This window comes from Rhinoraja longicauda, chromosome 1, assembly GCF_053455715.1.
Source record: "Rhinoraja longicauda isolate Sanriku21f chromosome 1, sRhiLon1.1, whole genome shotgun sequence".
Classification (NCBI taxonomy): domain Eukaryota; kingdom Metazoa; phylum Chordata; class Chondrichthyes; order Rajiformes; family Arhynchobatidae; genus Rhinoraja; species Rhinoraja longicauda.
In genome coordinates, this window is record NC_135953.1 from 84,311,674 (window position 1) to 84,335,919 (window position 24,246).

General features: G+C 45.9%; 1 protein-coding gene across 1 annotated transcript in view; it reads left to right on the forward strand.

Moving 5' to 3' along the window:
- The window catches only part of wdr1 (WD repeat domain 1), a 70,896-nt gene that overhangs the window by 8,375 nt on the left and 38,275 nt on the right, over nucleotides 1-24,246 (forward strand). Inside the window, exons 5-6 of the mRNA XM_078401367.1 lie at nucleotides 10,193-10,373; nucleotides 17,770-17,847. Of these exons, the coding sequence (XP_078257493.1) occupies nucleotides 10,193-10,373; nucleotides 17,770-17,847 (259 nt within the window). The remainder of the gene's footprint in view (nucleotides 1-10,192; nucleotides 10,374-17,769; nucleotides 17,848-24,246) is intronic.

Genomic DNA, 24,246 nt, shown 5'->3' on the forward strand with positions numbered 1-24,246 from the left:
GACATAACAAATTAAGATCAAGTTTAGTTTCGTTTGGAGATAACCCATGCAAGTCACGGGGAGAACGTACAAACCGTGCAGGCAGCACCCGTAGTCGGAATTGAACCCGGGTCTCCGGACAGTAGTGGACAAGTCGAACTGGATGGCATCACCCTGCCGCAGCTGAATGCGGGAAGGCCTCACCAAGGCAAAGACCACCATCATTGAACATCTGCTACAGACCCGAGACCGATGCTGGACGCTGACGTGAGAGGGCGCTGTTTGTTCGCCGCTTCTCTGTCTGGATAAATCTTTCTGCTTGATCCTCCCAGCTTCACCTGCCCAACTCTTCCACCGCTGCCTCCAACCCACTCCTGGACATCTCACACCTGTCCTGCCTTTTTGCTGGCTTGGACTGCTCTCCTGTGTGTTACCTGGACAGCTAGCTAGCTCCCTGCTAGCCACCGCTGCAGTCATCGAGCTGCAGGATACTCGTTAGCTAGCTGCTAACGCTAGCAGTTGCCCAGCTGCCTCCTCTGCCTGCACATCCTCAGCTCTCTATTAATCCTCAGGCTGCTCATCTTCATTCCTTGGTCCTCCTCACATGCCATGCTCTGGATCAGCCTGTTGTGCCTGACGCTTTGGTCAGCTAGCCCGCAGCTGCCGGCTAACTTCTCCGGGCTCTGCGCTCCTTCGCTCCTGCCTGGCATTGCACTAAGGTACTCCGCCGCGAGGCTTCTCCAACTCAACAACCACTCCACTCCGCCATGCATCTCTGTCATCAAAAACCACGGACTTCTACGACGACCCAGATACATCCACAGAGGCTCCAGTCGCAAGTTTGTTTACTCCCAGACAGGTCACTCCATCCCCGCACTCTGGTCAGCTTAGCGCACTCCCACCCATCGATTACGTCATCACAACAACACACACGAGCGCGCCCCCTGTCTGCAAGCCCTGGCAAAATCACCCGAGTCCATCCACACCATACAAAGCAATATGAAGCTCACTCTGTACAATACCCGGTCCCTCAACAAATAAAGCCACATTCTGAACGACTTCATTCTGGACAATAAACTGGACTTTCTCTGTCTGACTGAAACCTGGCAACAACCTCTGGATTACCTCTCACTCAACCTCACTACACCCAACGGATACTCCTACATCAATAAACCACGCTCGGAGGGCTGAGGTGGTGGGATTGCCGTAATACACCGAAAGGACATCAAGACCAGCCTCATCTCCATCTCATCTGCTCCTTCATTTGAACACCTGGTATTTTAAACACTCTGCTCACACACAGTTAGTCATGGCAGTTGTCTACCTCCCTCCCAGCGTGTTCGCCCGCCCCGAATCGCGGGGCTTGGGTCTGCCCGCCACGGACCTTTCACCATCCGGCGCGGCCTGTCACATTGAATGGCCGTGCTGGCTCGAAGGGCCGAATGGCCTACTCCTGCACCTATTGTCTATTGTTTTACTTACTCTGTAAAGCGTCTTTGAGTTTCCAGAAAAGCGCTATACAAATGAAATGTATTATTATTATTAAGATGTAAAAGTAATTGCTGGAAAACTATTAAAATACAATGTCAGCTTTGTCGCAGTGCAGATCAGTTCAGGGTTGTGAAAGTAGATGAAGTATTGTCATGTAGGATGTTGTGAATTGTCCATTTTTATTGATCATAAGTGATAGGAGCAGAATTAGGGCATTTGGCCCATCAAGCCTACTCTGCCATTCAATCACGGCTGATCTATCTCTCCCACCTAACCCCATTCTCCTGCCTTCTCCCCATAACCTCTGACACCTGTACTAATCAAGAATCTATCTATTTTTGCTTTAAAAATATCCACTGACGGCCTCCAAAGCCTTATGTGGCAAAGAATTCCACAGTTTCTCCACCCTTTGACTAAAGAAATTCCTCCTCCTTCCTAAAAGAACATTATTTAATTCTGAGGCTATGACCTCTAGTCCTAGATTTCCCACTAGTGGAAACACCCTCACCACATCAACTCTATCCAAGCCTTTCACTATTCTGTACATTTCAATGAGGTCCCCCTCGTTCTTCTAAAATCCATTGAGTACAGGCCCAGTGCCGTCAAACACTCATCATATGTTAACCTACTCCTTCCTGGGATCATTCTTGGAAACCTTCTCTGGACACTCTCCAGAGCCAGCATATCCTTCCGCAGACATGATGCCCAAAATTGCTCACATATTCCAAATGCGACCTGGCCAGTGCCTTCTGGAGCCTCAGCATTACATCCCTATTTTTGTATACAAGCCCTCTTGAAATAAATGCTAGCATTGCGTTTGCTTTCTTTACTGCTGATTTGACTTGCAGATTAACTTTTTGGGAATCTCGCACCAGCACTCCCAAGACCCTATTCGTCGACAATTTCTGGATTCTCTCCCCATTAGGAAAATAGTCTACGGCTTTATTCCTGCTACCAAAATGCATGACTCCACACTTTGCTACACAATATTCCATCTGCCACTTCTCTGCCCACTCTCCCAACCTGTCCAAGTCCTTCTGCAGAGTCCCTGCTTTCTCTACACTACCTGCCCCTCCATCTATTTTTGTATCATTCACAAAGCCCTCAATCTCACTCAAATCATTAATGTACAATGTGAAGAGCAACGGCCCAGCACCAAGCACTGCGGAACTCCATTCGTCACTGGCAACCAACCAGAAAAAGCACCCTTTATTGCCATTCATTTCATTCTGCCATCCAGCTAACCTGATTTCCATGCTAGTATCCTACCTTTGATACCATGGACTCTCATCTTCCTTAGCAGCCTCCGGTGTGGCACCTTATCAAAGGTTTTCTGAAAATCTAGGTGAACAACATCTACTGACCCTCCTTTGGACTCTTAAAATCTTACCAACCAATGAAGTCAGACTAAATGGCCTATACTTCCCACTATTCTGCTTTGCTCCCTTCTTGTGTAGCGGGATAATATTGGCAATTTTCCAATCATCTGGAACCACTACTGACTCTAGTGATACTTGAATATCACTATCAATGCCTCCACAATCTCTAAAGCCACATCTTTCAGACTGCTAGGGTGCAGTCCATCCGGTCCAGGTGACTTATCCACCTTCAGCCCTCCTGTCTCTTTTGAATTTTGGGCATGTTGTTGGTGTCTTCCACTGCGGAAACTGATGCAAAAATGTTATTCAACTCCTCTTCCATTTCTTTATTTCCCATTATCACTTCTCCATTTTCCAGCATCCACTCTTGCTCTTTCTTACTCTTTATATAACTGTTATGTAATTAGCTAGCTTACCTTTGTATTTTATCTTTTCTCTCCGTAATGCCTTTTAGTTACCTTCTGTTGTTCTTTAAAAGCTTCCCAATCCTCTGGCTTCCCACTAATCTTTGCACTGTGAAATATCTTCTCTTTTTTTTTTAGATTTTAGAGATAGTGCGGAAACAGGCTCTTCGGCCCACCGGGTCCGCGCCGCCCAGCGATCCCCGCACATTAACACTATCCTGCACACACTAGGGACAATTTTTACATTTGCCCCGCCAATTAACCTACATACCTGTACGTCTTTGGAGTGTGGGAGGAAACCGAAGATATCGGAGAAAACCCACGCAGGTCACGGGGAGAACGTACAAACTCCGTACAGACGGCGCCCGTAGTCAGGATCGAACCTGAGTCTCCGGCGCTGCATTCACTGTAAGGCAGCAACTCTACTGCTGCGCCACCGTGCCGCCCTCTTTTTGTTTAGATAAGAACATTTTAATTAAGATCTCGGTGTCTGAGGATGCAAATACTGCAGACGTGGGAAATTAGCCTGTTTTGCTGATGGATTGATGTGTGAGTAAGGGAGTCTTTCACAATTGTCCACATCTGTGAAGAGAACAAATCTAGAACTGCTTTTTGCCTGTGTTACTTAAATTTGTGCCTTGGATGGTTGAAAAAGAAGTTCAGTGGATTGATTATTTGGAGAGAAAAATCTAATGGGAGAGTGTGTATGTATTCATAAGTTAAGAAGGCAATGTTGTAAACTGAAGATTTAACAGGATGAATGTCGAGATGCTTTCTCTCTGAAGATCGGATAACTAAGGATATTAGCCATGGGGGGAGGGGGTTGTTGGTCAGTTGGATTGAAATAAGGTTTCTTCAGTCAGATTTGTGGTTATAAACATCCTTGTTGGTGGTTAGAGACTAGGATCTGGCACCTATCCAGACTCAACTAGACAGGTGAGGAGGAGCCAGCGCTGCCGTCGCAGCTGCGGCTTGCCTACAGTCCGTCTGTCTTTTGTGTTTTTTGTTGTTTTTGTCTGAATTGTAGTTTTAATATGATGTAGTGTTGTATGTTATGTTTTGGGGGGGGGTGGGGTGGGAGGGAACGGGAACTAACATTCTCTCTCCCGAACAGAGACGCGACCTTTGTTCTGTGTCGTGTCTCCGTTCCCGTTGCGGCCTACCACCGGCCATGCACCTGGGACCACCTGGGGCTCTGGTTCGCAGAGCCCGCGGCCCGGACTCACCACCTGTGGCGCTGGCTGCCTGCGGATGCTGCGGGAACGGCTGCGACTCGTCTCCGGAGGCTCCGGCGCGGGCCGCGTGGACGTCGGAAGCCCGCAGACCCCTGGATGGGGGCCGACATCGGGAGCTCCGGCAGCGGCAGAGGCAGCGTGTTCGCCCGCCCCGAATCGCGGGGCTTGGGTCTGCCCGCCACGGACCTTTCACCATCCGGCGCGGCTTGAAATAGGCCGCGGGATTTTTCACCGCCCAGCGGGGGCTTCAATATCGGGAGCCCCGACCGCCTCGACGTGGCAACTCCAACAGCCTGACCGCGGGCAAGACGGCAGGGAAGAGAAAAAGACATTGTGGCCTTCCATCATAGTGAGGAGGGACTGGAGGAGACTCACTGTGATGGATGTTTCTTTTTGTTTGGTGTTAGTTGTGATTGTATGTGTTATTGCATTTTTATTGATTAATCTTATTGGTCTTATTGTTCAACTGCGGGTAATGTTTCATTTCACTACACATTTATGTGTATGTGACAAATAAACGACTATTGACTATTGATATTGACTATTGGTTGAAATGTCTCAAGATGTTGAGAATGTGCCTGATTGAACTGCTGAGGGAAAGATTTTATTAAGATAAAGTGTGGAATTTGTCATGAAAGCTAAACATTTTTTGACACAGTTTTTGCTAGTTGTGATCTTTATTCATTGTAGCTTATGTGGTGTTATTGCAATGTGCCTTTAAGACTACACAGGTCTATTGGTAGGGGGTCATCAGAGGGCAACAGGGAGGAGCCCGGGGGAGCAGATGGCGGTTGAATAAACACTCGCGTAAAAACACAGTCGGACTCACTGTATCTTTTTAAAGAACACAACATGGTGTCAGAAGCCCTGTAGGGTGCGTGAAGTGTACTTTGAGTCGAACAACTATCGTTTGGAGCTCGTTGACGGCAAAAGAGAAAGAAGAGTGCGACATGCAAGACGACAACGCACAGAGAGCCCCGGTAGGACCAAATGCTACATTTAGCATCCAGCCTCCGGAGTCCTTCGACTTTTCAAAGCCGCAAGAGTGGGCCAAATGGATACGGAGGTTCGAAAGGTTCCGTCTGGCAAGTAACTTGAATGCCAGCTCCGAAGATAATCAAGTTAACACGCTGATTTATTGCATGGGAGATGAGGCGGACGATGTTCTGCGCGGGTTAAACCTGACAGTAGCACAAAGCGGAACGTACATAGGGGTGCGCGATGGCTTCCAACGATTTTTCATAGTAAAGAAAAATATAATCTATGAGCGTGCCAAGTTCAACATGCGCAGGCAGGGAGAACATGAAACAGTGGATGCCTTTGTCACTGCGTTATATGCGCTGGCAGAGCACTAACTACGGGGTGCTGCACGACGAGCTGATATGCGACAGGCTTGTTGTCGGACTGATGGATAAGCGGCTGTCCGAACGTATGCAGCTTGACGCAGAATTGACGCTCGAAAAGGCCGTCAATATGGCGAAGCAGAGTGAGGAGGTGAAACGGCAACAATCTCTGCGAGGTGACACCAGGACAGAGGCAAGTGATGCTAAATCTGTGGACAGAGTGTATAAGAGCAGTAGTAAAGGTGCCAAAAACAAACCTCACCAGGCTTATGGCCACCAACTCAAAACACACAGCGCCCAACACAGCAGGGGGAAAAGTGTACAGTGCCATAAATGTGGCAGCTCTCCGTCCCATCCAAGGCAGGATTGCCCGGCAAAGAATGCAAAATGCCATTTATGTGGGAGAAAGGGACACTACAATCGTGTGTGTAGATCACCCAAAACCGTGCAGGAAGTGGAAGAGGACGAGGATGTTATGTTCCTAGGCAGCGTCACAGCCGATGGAGAGCCATGGATGGTAAACATCGACATAAATGATAAAAACGTGTCATTCAAAATTGACACCGGCGCCGATGTTACAGTCCTACCCCACACCGTGTTTATAGAGATCTATAGAGACAGCGATCCACCTACCCTCCGTAAAGCAACCAAGCCACTGCTGGGACCCGGGAGGAGTCCACTAGAAGTTGTGGGCGTCGCTGGGCTGTTCCTGGTGAAAGGAGAGAAAAGGGTGATGGAGGATGTGTACGTCACACGACACCTGCACACTGCATTGCTGGGGAGGCCTGCTATTGGCAAGCTGGAGCTTGTGGTTCGGCTAGACAGCATCACCATAGAGACACTTAAGACTAGCTACCCGAAGCTATGCAGCGGTCTCGGGGAGGTACGACAGCAGTATGCCATCAAGCTGAAACCAGGGGCCCAACCGTTCTCATTGAAGACACCCAGAAGGATTCCGTTGCCGCTGATGGGTAAAGTCGAGCGAGAATTGTCCCGCATGGAAGGCCTGGGGGTGATCACCAGGGTTGAAGAGCCTACTGACTGGTGTTCAGGCATGGTGGTGGTGCAGAAAAAGACAGGAGCCGTACGCATATGCGTCGATCTCACTAACCTCAACGAGTCGGTGGGTCGAGAAAAGTACATCCTGCCATCGGTGGAGGAAACACTGGGGATGCTGGCAGGAGCCAGAATATTCAGCAAGTTGGATGCCAACACGGGGTTTTGGCAAATACCCCTGACCGAAGACTCAGCAAAATACACAACATTCATCACACCCTTCGGTCGTTACTACTTCAAGCGGCTGCCCTTCGGCATTGCCTCTGCCCCCGAACACTTTCAAAATAGGATGGTGTCAGAGGTCACGGAGGGACTCGAGGGAATCGTCTGCCACATGGATGATGTACTGGTCTGGGGCCAAACACGAGAGGAGCACGACGCTCGTCTGCATACTGTGCTGGCGAGGATCCAAAAGGCAGGCATTACGCTTAACATTGACAAATGTGACCTGTCGAAGGAAGAGGTGACCTTTCTTGGTCATGTCCTCTCCTCCAGTGGCATTAGTCCTGACCCGAGCAAGACTGAGGCTGTAAGGAAGATGGAGGAGCCAACCAATGTGAATGAGCTGAGGAGCTTTCTCGGAATGGTTAACCAGCTGGGGAAGTTCATCCCGCAACTAGCAGAGAGAGACAAGGCTCTGCGAGACCTCCTGTCAAATAGGAACTGCTGGCTGTGGGGCGTCGACCAGGCAATAGCGTTTCAAGATTTGAAAAATGCACTGGTATCCCCACCTGTACTAGCCATGTACGACACGAACCGTGAATGCAAAGTCTCAGCAGACGCGTCATCTTACGGCCTGGGAAGTGTACTTCTCCAAAAATGGGAGGAGGAGTGGAGACCGGTAGCCTACGTGTCGCGATCTCTCACACAGACGGAGCAGAGATACGCGCAGGTGGAGAAAGAGGCCTTGGGCCTGACCTGGGCTTGTGAAAGGTTCCGCAACTTTCTCATCGGTAAACACTTCCAGATGGAGACGGATCATAAGCCTCTCCTGAGTCTGCTGGGGTCACAGGCACTGGATGCTCTCCCTCCACGGATTCAGCGTTTCCGGATGCGCCTCATGCGCTATTCTTATTCCATTTCTCATGTGCCAGGAAAGTGTCTGTGGACAGCTGATACGCTGTCGCGTGCTCCTGTGAAAATGGGGGAAACGCCTGACGAAAAGGAGTTGTTTGAGAATACAAACATCTATGTGGACATGATAATAGAGAACCTGCCGGCAAGCACTGCCTACCTGGATGAGTTGAGAGCGGAGCTAAAAAGGGACAGTGTGTGCGCACGCGTAATGCAGCTGTGTCAGGAAGGATGGCCAACGAATAGCAACAGTGAACCGGCACTCAGGCTGTACTGGGCAGAACAAGCATTGCTCACGGTAAATGACGGACTGTTACTCAAAGGGGCAGATTAGTCATACCCTCAACTATGAGGAATGACGTGCTGACCAGACTACATGAAGGTCACCAGGGAATGGTGAAGTGTAGAGAGCGTGCACGACGGTCAGTGTGGTGGCCTGGACTAAGTCAGCAGCTGAACGAATTGGTCCTCAACTGCCGGACATGCAGCAAAGAGAGACAGAACCAGACAGAGCCGCTGATGCCATCACAATACCCAGGCTGACCATGGCAAAAGCTGGGAGCTGACTTGTGCATGCTGGGAAGCAAGAACTACCTGCTGGTAGTGGATTATGCATCGAGATACGTGGAAATCGCTCCACTCAGCCCCACCAAGTCGACAGATGTAATCCACCACCTCAAATCAATGTTTGCACGTCACGGCATTCCGGAGACATTGGTCACAGACAATGGGCCTCAGTTTGCCGGAACCGCCTTTGCTGCGTTTGCAAAGTCGTATGGTTTCCGCCATGTCACAAGCAGCCCGAGATATCCTCAGAGTAACGGGGAGGCCGAATGTGCAGTCAAGACAGTGAAGGGTCTCCTGAAGAAAGCGGCGGATCCCTACCTCGCTTTACTTGCATATAGAGCGACCCCACTGCAAAACGGGTACAGCCCAGCCCAACTCCTTATGGGGAGAAGGCTTCGCACTACGGTACCAACACTTCCAGCCCTGCTGAATCCTGCTCTTCCCGACAATTAAGTGGTTGCGTGGAAGGAAAAGGAGAAGAGAATCAGAGATGCACAACGGTACAACCTGCGGCATCGTGCACAGAGTCTCGACAGGCTCTTTCCCGGACAAGAAGTGTGGGTCACGGATCAAGGCGAAGCTGGAGCTGTGATCGGCAGCCACACCGCTCCCCGCTCTTACATCGTGGAGGGACCTCACGGGACGGTCAGGCGAAACCGTCGCCATCTAATTCCCATGAAACCCTTGCCGGACCAGAGTGGGGGTGGTATGAAAGAGCAACTCCCGGGTTGCATTCCAGAGCAGAGCTCAGCAGAACCACCAAAAGAGAACATTCCAGAGCAGAGCTCAGCAGAGCCACCAAAAGAGAACATTCCAGAACTGCCATCCACTCCCAGAACCAGGTTTGGGAGAAGAGTGGTGAGACCAGATAGGTTGAACTATAAGTGAAAAAAAAGAGAGTTTCTAAAGAAAAATGTTTTTCTAATTTAGTGAAAAGGGTAAAATCCTTTTCACTAAGACAATGTGTTTACATGTACTTATGTTGAATTAATTTAGTTCAGATAGGAACAGACCTTCCAGCTAAAGAGGCAGAATAATCCTCTAAGGTCTGGTGAATCAACCGCAGTCTACCGATTGATTCTAGAAAGGGGAGATGTGGTGTTATTGCAATGTGCCTTTAAGACTACACAGGTCTATTGGTAGGGGGTCATCAGAGGGCGACAGGGAGGAGCCCGGGGGAGCAGATGGCGGTTGAATAAACACTTGTGTAAAAACACAGTCGGACTCGCTGTATCTTTTTAAAGAACACAACAGCTTATAGTAAAGTGCTAAAAAGTGAAATAAGGTGGAAACAAGCTCTTTTATAAATGATACTGCCAAGGAGAAATTTTGCAGGAGATGTGGCCCAAGAATAGGATCCAAACGATGCCTTTTCTGAAAAAATGCTCATAAGGTCATAAGCGATAGGAGTGGAATTAGGCCATTCAGTCCATCAAGTCTACTCTGCCATTCAATCATTGCTGATCTCTCTCTCCATCTCCAAACCCCTTTCTCCTGACTTCTCCCCATAACCTCTGACACCTGTACTAATCAAGAAAGTGTGCTACTTTGCTGGGATAGATAGGAGTGCAAGTCTGGGACAGTCTCACAGCCATATGTACATTATATTAAATAAGGAAAGTAATTATTTGCTACATTGAAATATCATGTTTGTATCATTGCAGAAGAGGAGCAGTCATTCAATGGGACACGGGAACTAATGTTGGGACAGTGAGTGGCCACAGCAAAGCCATAAACAGCATATCTCTTAAGCCAAATCGCCCATACCATGCTGTGACTGCCAGTGATGATTTTTCCTGCGTGTTCTTTCAAGCATATCCTGTAAAGTTTGTGCGTACACTTTCTGTAAGTAACCTATTCAAAATATTCTGTTATAAAATGTTTTGGTAACTGAACAATGTCAAAATAGCGATCATAATTTGTGGCATTTCAGTTTTTTATGTGAGGAAAATAGTTATCCAACAGTTGCTGTTAAATCATTAGTTCTTTAGTACTAAATATTTAAATGTTGTACTAAATTCTCAGTAATTTAGTACTTTACAGCAGTCCCAAGTACTTAAATGAAGGCTTCTGTCACTTGTTTTCAGGTACTGAGTGCTGTGCCCATAATAATCTTGAAACCAAAAGCAGATGCTGCCTAGCCTGCCCAGTTCCTCCAGCACCATGTTTGATTGCTGTCAACAATTTCCATCATTTTAAGAACTGACTATAAATGTTAGTCCCATTGAATTTGTGTTGGTGTTCATATGTCCTCAATTTGGTTGATCCCAGGTTGGAGTGTACTCTGTTTATTGATATCATAGCAAGCACTGGAAGAGAATATCTTCCACGGCTATATGTTGTTGGAGCCCATAGTATTTGCCAGGTGTGCTCAACTATTTCTTTATTGCATGAAGATTTACCATTTATAATGATAGAGCTTTGATGCTGAGAAGGATTCTCTTTGCATGGATATGAGGGTTGCAGATAATTTGCTCTTTTTTTCCACTTGCTGCCATCAGTGAAAATAGGGGTGCTCACTTCCTTTTTCTACATGTGGCTGAATGTGGTAGTTTAGGTTAGTTTAGAGAAACAATGCAGAAGCAGGCCTTTCGGCCTGCCCAGTCCACACTGACTAGCGATCCCTGCACACTGACGCTAGCTTGCACACTTGGGACAATTTACAATCTTAGCAAACCAATTAACCTACAAACCTGTACATCTTTGGAGTGTGGAGGAAACCGGAGCACTTGGAGAAAGCCCATGCAGGTCACAGCGCGAACGTACAAACTCCGTACAAATAGCACCTGTAGTCAACATCAAAGCTGGGTCCCTGATGCTGTATGGCAGCAATTCTCCTGTTGCATTCCCTGTGCCGCCCTCTATTGTAGGATTGAAGAACTTGAATTGGGATGGTTTGTTTGATGGAGGGACCTTTAGCTCCATCTATAATTTGGCTCCTTAACATGTTTGTAAAGTGTTACTTTATTTTTGCTTTGTGTAGCTGTTGCAGCAGAAGGAGGAGCAATCCTTCATCAGCCTGCAGGGCTATAATCAACAAGAGGCTTCCTCTGTGTATTTGATGTTTGAATTAATGATGTGAAACTAAATAGTCATTTTGAAATCTCTCGACTTTACCACCTCCTTGGATGGCTTGATCCTACCAGTGAGATGAGACAAACTAAAAGATCATGCAAGAGTTTGAAGGATTGGCTGAAATATGAACATTCATTAAACTATTGCTTAAATAGTCACTGGGGGCGGTGGTGGGAGGAGAACCTTTCAAATTTAGGCCAATTCTTCACATTTGATCAATCAGTTGTGTGAACATATGTCTCAACTAAGTCTGATGCCGAGATCAGGCTGAGTGACCCGAACTATTTATTTCCCATTTTGTTGATTATTTGGTGCAACTGTGTGGCCTGTTGGTCTAGTTCAAAGTTGTGTGGGGATTAAGGTCGCACACAGGCCAGGTAATATAAAGGCTATCGATTTCCATGAATAATGAGCCACGGTCAGAAGCTTGATATCACTGTCCAGACCTCCCAACTCCCAGCGAGAGGGCGGTGGGGGGGCCAGGCATGTGCAAGCGGCCAGGCATGTGTTTTGCGGAAAAATGTGAGGCAAAATCGGAATGGCGGAAATGTAATAAGAAAGCAGAAACTTTCCGCCAAATTCAGAAGGGTTGGGAGATCTGACCATCCCTGATGAGAGCTCGGGGCGGCACGGTGGCGCAATGGTAATGTTGCTGCCTTGCCGCGCCAGAGACACGAGTTCGATCCCGACTATGGGTGCTGTCTGTATGGAGTCTGTACGTTCTCCGTGACCACTAGGATTTTCTCTGATCTTCAGTTTCTTCCCACACTCCAATATGACATGTTTGTATGTTAATTGGATTGGTAGAAATGTAAATTGTCCCTAGTGTGTGTAGATAGTGTTAACGTGCGGGTTGTTTGTTAGCGCAGACTCGGTGGGCCGAAGGGCCTGTTTCCGCGCTATATTACAAATCGAATTTACAGAAAACTCTGCTTTAAGTGTCGAATAGGTCAGGAGGACACATTATTGGCAACAATGCTGAATACAAGATTCAACACATCAAACACATCACCAAGACAGCCTTCTTCCACCTCAAAAACATCGCCCGTCTCCCTCCATCCCTCTCCTCCACAGCTGCAGAAACCCTCATCCACGCCTTCATCACCTCCCGTCTGGACTACTGCAACAGCCTCCTCTATGGTTCACCCTCAAAAATCATCAACAAACTCCAACACAGCCAGAACTCCGCTGCCCGTCTATTCACCCACTCCCCGATCCGTGACCATATCACCCCCGTCCTTTACAAGCTCCACTGGCTCCCCAACCCCCAGAGAATCCAGTACAAAATCCTCCTCATGACCTACAAAGCCCTCCATAACCTGGCCCCATCCTACCTTACTGACCTCCTCCACAGACACACTCCAACCCGTAACCTCCGCTCTGCTGCTGCAAACCTCCTGCCCCCCCCCCCATCCGGACCAAACTCAGATCCTGGGGGGACAGGGCTTTCTCCATCGCTGCTCCCACACTCTGGAACTCACTACCCCAAACCGTCAGAGACTCCTCCTCACTCACCACATTCAAAACATCACTGAAGTCTCACCTGTTCAGCACTGCCTTCAATCACTGACCGTCACCTCACCTTCTTTTTCCTTTTCTCTTCGTTTACTTATTTATCTATTTATTTTCTTTTATGTTTTAGTGAACCTTGTAAAGCGTCTTTGAGTGTTTAGAAAAGCGCTATATAAATGTAATGCATTATTATTATTATCATTATATCTCTAAACTAATCTCTGGCCCTGGGTAATTAGTCCATTAACTTACTATGTTTTGATTGGCACATTTTCAATCCTGGATGATTAGCATTGTCAAAGTTAAATTGAAGGTCTGTTACTGGAGATTCCAATAGTTCTGATGTGCAGATCTTCAGCCCTGAACCTTTCGATATGAGTGTCCCCCAACCAGAATTCATGGACAACCATCGCAAAGCCGTCAATAGGGAAAAACTAGGCCCAGCTATAGTCCCAGGATAATCACACAGAAATTACATCTGTTGATTATGCAAGGCTGGCATGCTTAAAGCAGACAACAATGTAAAGTTGAGCAGTTTCACTGTTAATAATGTGTCATTCCCTAATAAAGTCAATGCATTTTATGTTCATTTTGAAGATTTGATGGGAGAACATCTGCCCCAACAATATTGGGCGCACTTACACCTTGAGTCGCGATAGCAGGAATCAGATTGGCTTCCAAAGACTGAATTTGTAGAAAACAACTGACTTGGCGTCCCCAGGCGTATGCTGCGAACATGTGCGGGCCAGTTGGCAGGAATATTCGTGGAACCCAAGGGGTTCTACAGATATGTCAATAGCAAAAGGATAGCGAGGGATAAAATTGGTCCATTAGAGAGTCAGAGTGGACAGCTATGTGCTGAGCCGGAAGAAATGGGGGAGATATTAAACAATTTATTTTCTTCGGTATTCACCGAGGAGAAGGATATTGAATTATGTGAGGTAAGCGAAACAAGTAGAGCAGTGATGGAAATTATGAGGATTAAAGAAGAGGAGGTACGGACACTTTTGAAAAATATAAAAGTGGATAAGTCTCCAGGTCCTGATAGGATATTCCCATGGACATTGAGGGAAGTTAGTGCAGAAATAGCAGGGGCTATGACGGAAATATTTCAAACGTCATTAGAAACGGGGATGGTGCCGGAAGATTGGCGCATTGCGCATGTTGTGCCTTTGTTTAAAAAAGGTTCTAAAAGTAAACCTAGCAATTATAGACCTGTTAGTTTGACGTCTGTGGTGGGAAAATTAATGGAAAAGATACTTGGGGACAATATATATAATTATTTGGATAAACAAGGCCTGATTAGAAACAGTCAACATGGATTTGTGCCTGGAAGGTCATGTTTGACTAATCTTGAATTTTTTGAAGAGGTTACCAGGGAAATTGATAAGGGCAAGGCTGTGGATGTTGTCTATATGGACTTCAGTAAGGCATTTGACAAGGTTCCACATGGAAGGTTGATTAAGAAGGTTAAATCGTTGGGTATTAATAGTGAGGTTGCAAGATGGATTCAACAATGGCTGAATGGGAGATACCAGAGGGTAATGGTTGACAATTGTATGTCAGGTTGGAGGCCAGTGTCTAGTGGAGTACCCCAAGGATCTGTGTTGGGTCCACTGTTGTTTGTCATTTACATTAATGATCTGGATGATGGTGTGGCAAATTGGATTAGTAAATATGCAGATGATACTAAGATAGGTGGTGTAGTTAATAATGAAGTAGAGTTTCAAAGTCTACAGAGAGATTTGGGCCTTTTGGAAGGGTGGGCTGAAAGATGGCAGATGGAGTTTAATGCTGATAAGTGTGAGGTGCTGCATTTTGGTAGGACAAATCAAAATAGGACGTACAGGGTAAATGGTAGGGAATTGAGGAATGCAGTGGAACAGAGGGATCTGGGAATAACTGTGCATTGTTCCCTGAAGGTGGAATCTCATGTGGATAGGGTGGTGAAGAAGGCGTTTGGTATGCTTGCCTTTATAAATCAGAGCATCGAATATAGAAGTTGGAATGTAATGTTAAAATTGTACAGGGCATTGGTGAGGCCGAATCTGGAGTATGGTGTGCAGTTCTGGTCGCCAAATTATAGGAAGGATGTCGACAAAATGGAGAGGGTACAGAGGAGATTTACTAGAATGTTGCCTGGGTTTCAGCACTTAAGCTACAGAGAGAGGTTGAACAGGTTGGGTCTTTATTCTTTGGAGCGTAGAAGGTTGAGGGGGGACTCGATAGAGGTTTTAAAAATTTTAAGAGGGACGGACAGAGTTGACGTGGGTAGGCTTTTCCCTTTGAGAGTGGGGAAGATTCTAACAAGGGGACATAGCTTCAGAATTGAGGGACAAAAGTTTAGGGGTAACATGAGGGGTAACTTCTTTACTCAGAGGATGGTGGCTGTATGGAATGAGCTTCCGGTGGAAGTGGTGGAGGCAGGCTCGATTTTATTATTTAAGAGTAAATTGGATAGGTATATGGATAAGAGGGGATTAGAGGGTTATGGTCTGAGAGCAGGTAGATGAGACTAGGTCAGAGAGAGTGGTCGGCGTGGACTGGTAGGGCCGAACGGGCCTGTTTCCGTGCTGTAGTTGTTATATGGTTATATGGACATCTTTAACCCATCTCTCTGGAACATCTGGATAACAAAGACACCCGTGTCAACTCTGTTTATTGCACCCCTCCCAACCATTCTGAATTTGGCAGAATGTTTCTGCTTTCTTATTTCATTTCCGCCATTCTGATTTCACCTCACATTTTTCCGCAAAACATATAGCAGAATATACTCGTGATAGGCCTGACATTGTACATGTAGTCCAAGAACTACAGACTGTTGCAAATAATAGTCATTTTTCACACATGATTGTAGCGCAATGCGTGTACGCATTTGGTGTGCATACCTTTTTGCTCAAAAGTTGCATTACGTGCCATATTATGAATTTTGGACATCAAAATTATGAATTTGTAAAATCAAATGTTGGGAGGTCTGTTATTGACTTTATCTGTGCCTAATTAATCTTAATCAAATTAATCTCCAAACATCTGGCCCTAGGTATCAGCACCCCCTCTGCATCCCAATCCTTGACTGATAGATCGCAATCAGAAAGGATGGGTGACAAATCATCCTCTATGATCAGTCTCCATACCAGTACTCCACAAGGAAGCATTCTCAGCCCCTTCATTATACTTCCTTCACACTCACTATTGTGCAGCCAAATTTGCTCTATCTGTTTACAAGTGTGCAGATGACACTGCCATAATGGACTGGATATTGAACAGTGACGAGACTGGGTACAGGAAGAAGGGGCTTGGTATAAAGACAAAGACCTCTCTTCCAGTGGCAGATGACAAAAGAGCTAGTCATTGATGACCAGCTAGTCATGGTGTACATGCCATAGTCGGCATTGATGGTGCTGAAGAGATGAAGGTCAAGGGCTGAAATTCCTGGATACTTCCTCAAATGAAAATTCAGCATGTCTTCAATGACTTACCAATTTCTACACGTGTGCAGAACAAAGCATTCTATTGGAACTTGCTTTGACAACTGGTCTGATGAAAACGGCAAGAGTTTTGGGGCGAGTTGATACACCCCAATCCATCACACAAACCAGCCTTCCAGTCCACCACCAGCTGATTTGGTACGGCTCAATGTAAGCGGGGACCACAAACACTGCTCATTCTCTTTTCTTCACCTCTACTGTTGGGCATAAGTTGCAAAAGCTTGAAAGCGCATTCCACAAAAATCAGGAACAGCTGCTTCTGTAATCAGCCAACTTGGCAGACCTCAAGCAACAGGTCTAGTCCTGGCTTTCTCCACCTAGCTTCCTTGGGCCCTTGTCTTTTCTTGTACTTCCTCTGCAGCTGTAACATTAATGATGTAACACACTCTTCTGCACTGTTGTTACTTTTCTCTTTGCACTTGTATTTCTGAATAGCTTGATGGCAATTGTGTCGTAAAATGTAACTGGATGCCATGCAATCAAAGTCTTTCACAGTATCTTGGTACACATGACATAAGTAAACCAATACCATTACCAATTTTCCTCCCACGTTCCAAAGATGTAGTGGTTTGTAGATTAATTGGCTTGGTATAAATTTAAATTATCCCTAATGTGTGTAGGATAGTGTTAGTGTGCGGGGATCACTGGTCGGAGTGGCTTAGGTGGGCCGAAGGGTCTATTGCCACAGAAGGCTATAGAGGCCAAGTCAGTGGATATTTTAAAGGCAGAGTTAGATAGATTCTTGATTGGTACACGTGTCAGAGGTTATGGGGAGAAGGCAGGAGAATGGAATTAGGAGGGAGAGGTAGATCAGCCATGATTGAATGGCAGAGTAGACTTGATGGGCCGAATGGCCTAATTCTCCTCCTATTCCTGATGTCCTTGTGACCTGTTTCCGCACTGTATAACCAAACTAGGAAATTTATTGAGTCACAGATTACGTGCAAACTACATATGACCTTACCAAAGGTCAGATTTGAACTCGTCACTTGATCTGTGAGGTGACAGTTTTGTTTATTGCACTGCTGTGCTATCACAGTACTACTTACTATACAATTGTTTTCTGAAGGAATTACTTGTGACTCATTTGTCAATTTGGTATTTTAAAACTTCAGCTGGAAAACAGCTATTTTGTATGTATTAATTTTTGGACTCTTCTGTTTTAGATCCACACGGGATTTGTTAATTGTGTGAGGTACTCGCCGAAGGGGAACATGTTTGTTTCAGCCGGTGCAGATGGGCAGGTAAGAGAAGACTTCAAGTGTTTGTGGAATATCAGATTTCTGAGTTTGCTTGTGGCTCATTATTTGCATTACTTCAGGTTGAAATTTCAGTTGTGTGTTCTTGCATAACTTGACTACACATTGAGGCAATTTGAGCTTCATGAAACTGCATTGCCACACAAAACCAGAGTTTGTGTTGCAAATGGTCTAAAGGAAATGTCTGTTTGTGCTTGTAAAATTGAATTATTTAACTTTTTGGAGGTATCCTCTCTCCCTAAAGAAAGCAACCTGATTTTTTATTGTAATTAGGTATGCACCTTTAATTTGAAAAGCTTGAAGGCTAAAATGAATGTTAATTATTTATCTCTTTTCACATTAAATAAATTAGTTACTATTTCACTGTGCAATGTGAATGTTTGGGGAGAAAAGCACAAGAGTTATCGATGTGCAATTCTCTTCCCAAAATTATTTAGACTAATTTAAGTGATCCTGCTCTGAATATATTATAACACGAATGAATGAATAAGTTTATTGGCCAAGTATGCATATACAAGGAATGTGCTTTGGTGCTCTGCTCACAAATGACAACACAGACATGCAGTTAACAATTAAGAATAAAGCATAACCACATCAAAATAATAAGGATACAACATTACGGTCTAAACGAGTGGGTGAAAATAAACCAGAGTGAAAAAGAGACTACAGACTTTGATTATTGAGTAGAACAACTACTCGTGCAAAAAAAACAGTTTTTTATGTCTGGCTGTGGCTGCTTTGACAGTCCGGAGTCACCTTCCAGAGGGAAGTGCTTCAAAGATTTTGTGGCCAGGGTGAGAGGGGTCAGAGATAATCTTGCCCGCTCGCTTCCTGGCCCTTGCAGTGTACACATGGTCAGTTGGGGGAAGGTTGCAGCCAACAACCTTCTCAGCTGATCGAACGATCCGTTGCAGCCTCTGGATGTCGTGCTTGGTGGCTGAGCCAAAGCAGACCATGATGGAGAAGGTGAGGACAGACTCAATGTTAGCAGTATAGAATTGGACCATCATTGCCTGTGGCAGATTGTGTTTCCTTAGTTGCTGCAGGAAGTACATCCTTTTTTGGGCCTTTTTGACAGTGGAGTCGATGGTGACGCCCCCCATTTAAGGTCCCTGGAGATGATGGTTCCAAGGAACTTAAATGACTCCACAGATGTGACTGGCATTGTTGATGGTCAGTGGGGGGAGGGGAGGGGGAGCTCTTCGAAAGTCTACAATTAGTTCCACTGTCTTAAGAGCATTGAGCTCCAGGTTGTTGCGATGGCACCAGGACGCAGATTCCTCCCCATCCTGGATCAGTCCAATCAGGGTTGTGTCATCCGCAAACATGAGGAGCTTGACAGAGGAGTCTGTGGAGGTGCAGTTGTTGGTGCAGAGAAAATAAAGGAGAGGGGAGAGTTCGCTGCCTTGCGGTGTTCCTATGCTGAGGGGCCGAGATGTACTTTCCCAGCCTCACATGTTGCTTCCTGTCTGTCAGGAAATTGATGATCCATTGACAGAGGGGTTCAAGCAGTCAACTGGGAGAGTTTGGAGTGTTTCCTAATCTGCAATATTGAAATTATTGAGGCTTGTCTGTCGGATCATAGCATTATTATATTTGATGCATCTCTGCCTTTCTCTCCCGCCAAAACTCGTCTCCCTGTTCGTTACTCCCGCTACATAAACTCATTGACTGCCAGTAAGTTCTCCGAGGCTCTCGTAGCTGCCCCCAACATATGCACTATTGAGGCTTCTCCCCCCATCTCAGAACTGAGGATCTCATCTCTTTATTTAATACCACTTGCTCTTCCATCCTGGATTTTGTTGCTCCTCTTAAAATGAAAAATCCTAAGCCCAAAGGTCGGCCTTGACTCAATGACACCACCAGAGCCCTAAGAAGGGAATGCAGAAAATCAGAACAGAGGTGGAAATGTGATAAGCTTCAAATTTCCTTCGAAATTCTGATAAACAATCTTCACAAATACCAGGAAGCAGTAAAGTCTACGAGAGCACAATACTTTTCCGACATTATTTCCAAAAACACTTATAATTCCAAGGTCCTATTTAGCACTATTACCTCTGTCATATGTCCCGCCCCCAGTACCAGCTTAATTGGGTCCCCTGCTAAGTGCGAAGAATTCTCTACGTTTTTCACGAGCAAAATTGAGAACATTAGAATGAATATTTCCCCTCCCACCCGTGACCAAGCTGTCTCACTGGTCTGTTCATCTACATTGGACTGTTTCCAACCCGTCACTCTATCCTCCCTTGCAAAGCTTGTCTTCACTATGAAACCCGCAACCTGCCCCCTTGACACTGTCCCCACTGCCCTTCTGAAGGATGTCATTGCAATAGCCTGTCCCAGCATCCTCTCTATCATCAACAGTTCTCTGGCCACTGGCACTGTTCCAACCTGTTTCAAGCATGCGATGGTCCAGTCCCTCCTGAAAAAACCTAACCTAGACACCACCTTGCCTAGCAACTACAGACCCATTTCAAAACTGCCATTCCTGTCAAATGTCATTGAAAAGGTAATTCTAAATCAACTACTGCCTTACCTACAACAAAATACCATCCTGGAAAGTTTCCAGTAAGGTTTCAGGGCCCACCACAGCAAAGATTCTGCCTTGTTGAAGGTACACAACGACCTGCTTCTCGCCATCGACACCGGCGACTGTGCAATCTTGCTCCTTTTCGAACTCAGCGCAGCATTCGATACAGTGGACCACACCATCCTTATTAACATATAACATATAACATATAACAACTTCAGCATGGAAACAGGCCTGTCCGGCCCTACCAGTCCACGCCGACCATTCTCCCTGACCTAGTCTCATCTACCTGCACTCAGACCATAACCCTCCAATCCCCTCCCATCCATATACCTATCCAATTTACTCTTAAATAATAAAATCAAGCCAGCCTCCACCACTTCCACCGGAAGCCCATTCCATACAGCCACAACCCTCTGAGTAAAGAAGTTACCCCTCATGTTACCCCTAAACCTTTGTCCCTCAATTCTGAAGCTATGTCCCCTTGTTGGAATCTTCCCCACTCTCAAAGGGAAAAGCCTACCCACGTCAACTCTGTCCGTCCCTCTCAAAATTTTAAAAACCTCTATCAAGTCCCCCCTCAACCTTCTACGCTCCAAAGAATAAAGACCCAACCTATTCAACCTCTCTCTGTAGCCTAAGTGCTGAAACCCAGGCAACATTCTAGTAAATCTCCTCTGTACCCTCTCCATTTTGTCGACATCCTTCCTATAATTTGGCGACCAGAACTGCACACCATACTCCAGATTCGGCCTCACCAATGCCCTGTACAATTTCAACATTACATCCCAACTTCTATACTCAATGCTCTGATTTATAAAGGCAAGCATACCAAACGCCTTCTTCACCACCCTATCCACATGAGATTCCACCTTCAGGGAACAATGCACAGTTATTCCCAGATCCCTCTGTTCCACTGCATTCCTCAATTCCCTACCATTTACCCTGTACGTCCTATTTTGATTTGTCCTACCAAAATGCAGCACCTCACACTTATCAGCATTAAACTCCATCTGCCATCTTTCAGCCCACCCTTCCAAAAGGCCCAAGTCTCTCTGTAGACTTTGAAAATCTACCTCACTATCAACTACTCCACCTATCTTAGTATCATCTGCATATTTACTAATCCAATTTGCCACACCATCATCCAGATCATTAATGTAAATGACAAACAACAGTGGACCCAACACAGATCCTTGGGGCACTCCACTAGACACTGGCCTCCAACCTGACATACAATTGTCAACCATTACCCTCTGGTATCTCCCATTCAGCCATTGTTGAATCCATCTTGCAACCTCACTATTAATACCCAACGATTTAACCTTCTTAATCAACCTTCCATGTGGAACCTTGTCAAATGCCTTACTGAAGTCCATATAGACAACATCCACAGCCTTGCCCTTATCAATTTCCCTGGTAACCTCTTCAAAAAATTCAAGAAGATTAGTCAAACATGACCTTCCAGGCACAAATCCATGTTGACTGTTTCTAATCAGGCCTTGATTATCCAAATAATTATATATATTGTCCCTAAGTATCTTTTCCATTAATTTTCCCACCACAGACGTCAAACTAATAGGTCTATAATTGCTAGGTTTACTTTTAGAACCTTTTTTAAACAAAGGCACAACATGCGCAATGCGCCAATCTTCCGGCACCATCCCTGTTTCTAATGACGTTTGAAATATTTCCGTCATAGCCCCTGCTATTTCTGCACTAACTTCCCTCAATGTCCTAGGGAATATCCTATCAGGACCTGGAGACTTATCCACTTTTATATTCTTCAAAAGTGTCCGTGCCTCCTCTTCTTTAATCCTCCTAATTTCCATCACTACTCTACTTGTTTCGCTTACCTCACATAATTCAATATCCTTCTCCTCGGTAAATACCGAAGAAAAGAAATTGTTTAATATCTCCCCCATTTCTTCCGGCTCAGCACATAGCTGTCCACTCTGACTCTCTAATGGACCAATTTTATCCCTCACTATCCTTTTGCTATTGACATATCTGTAGAACCCCATGGGGTTTACTTTTACATTACTTGCCAAAGCAGCCTCATATCTTTTTTTCGCTTTTCTAATTTCCTTTTTAAGATTCCTTTTACATTCTTTATATTCCTCAAAAACCTCATTTACTCCCTGCCGCTTATATTTATTGTATATCTCCCTCTTTTTCCGAACCAAGTGTCCAATTTCCCTGGAAAACCACGGCTCTTTCAAATTATTATTCTTTCCTTTCCACCGAACAGGGACATAAAGACTCTGTACTCTCAAAATTTCACCTTTAAATATCCTCCATTTCTCTATTATATCCTTTTCATAAAACAACAATTTCCATTTCACTCCTTTTAAATCCTTTCTCATCTCCTCAAAATTAGCCTTTCTCCAATCCAAAATCTCAACCCTTGGTCCAGATTTGACCTTCTCCATAATGATATTGAAACTAATGGCATTATGATCACTAGACCCAAAGTGCTCCTCAACGCATACCTGTACGGGGTTGGCGTTGATGGCACTGCCCTGAGCTGGTTCTTTTCCGACCTCAAAAATAGGAGTTTCTCAATCAACATAGGCAATTATTCCTCTTCCCAGCTAGCCTCTCCTGTGGGGTTCCACAAGGCTCCATCTTAGGACCCATATATTCACAAAATGCTGGAGTAACTCAGCAGGTCAGGCAGCATCTCAGGAGAGAAGGAATGGGCAACGTTTCGGGTCGGGACCCTTCTTCAGCTTAGTTCTCTCTGTACATGCTCCCCCTCGGCCAAATCATTCAAAAGCACGGCATATCTTTCCACTGCTATGCGGATGACACACAGCTTTATCTCCCCCTGAAACCCAACAACCGGTCAAATTTAATCAGCCTCATGCACTGCCTTGAGGACATAAAATGTTGGATGGCACAGGCACAGAACTTCCTTCAACTAAACGAGAGCAAGTCTGAGGTCATCCTATTTGGGCCACCCCCCCCCCCCCCCCCCGGACTCCATCAAAGCGATAACAGGCAGCCTTGGAAGCCTATCCTCCCTAGTCAAACCGCATGTCAAAAACCTTGGCATGATATTTGACTCCGCATTAAAGTTTGACAAGCAAGTCAACGCTGTGGTAAAAGCCAGCTTCTTCCAGCTTCGTACCATAGCTAAAATCAAACCATTCCTCCAATTTGCCGACATTGAAAAAATCATCCACGCATTCATTTCCTCCCGCCTAGACTACTGCAACTCCCTATACACTGGGATCAGCCAATCATCCCTGTCCCGCCTGCAATTGGTCCAAAACACCGCAGCGAGACTCCTGACGGGTACCCGTAAAATAGACCACATCACCCCGATTCTGGCCTCTCTCCACTGGTTCCCAGTACAGAACCAACTTCAAGCTCCTCCTATTCACATACAAAGCCCTAAACGGGCTTGCCCCCCTCTATATCAAGAATCTTCAAATCCACCACTGTATCTCCAGGTTCCTCAGGTCGGCCGACTTGGGGCTACTGACTGTCCCGCGGTCTAGGCTTAAGCTCAGGGGTGACCGCGCTTTTGCGGTTGCAGCTCCTAGACTGTGGAACAGCATCCCTCTCCCCATCAGAACTGCCCCCTTCATCGACTCCTTTAAGTCCAGGCTCAAAACCTATTTCTACTCCCTAGTGTTTGAGGCCCTCTGAGGGGGTGCTGTGAACTGTAGTTTTTCAATGCCCTCGCACGTCCACCTTTTCTTTGTTCTGATCACAGGCTTAGCAGATTTCAGTTTCTACCTGTAGGTCGGAATAAGGTGAACTAAACAATGATCAGAGAGTCCCAGAGCCGCCTGGGGAACAGAGCGATAGGCGTGCTTCATTGAAATGTAGCGGTGATCAAGTGT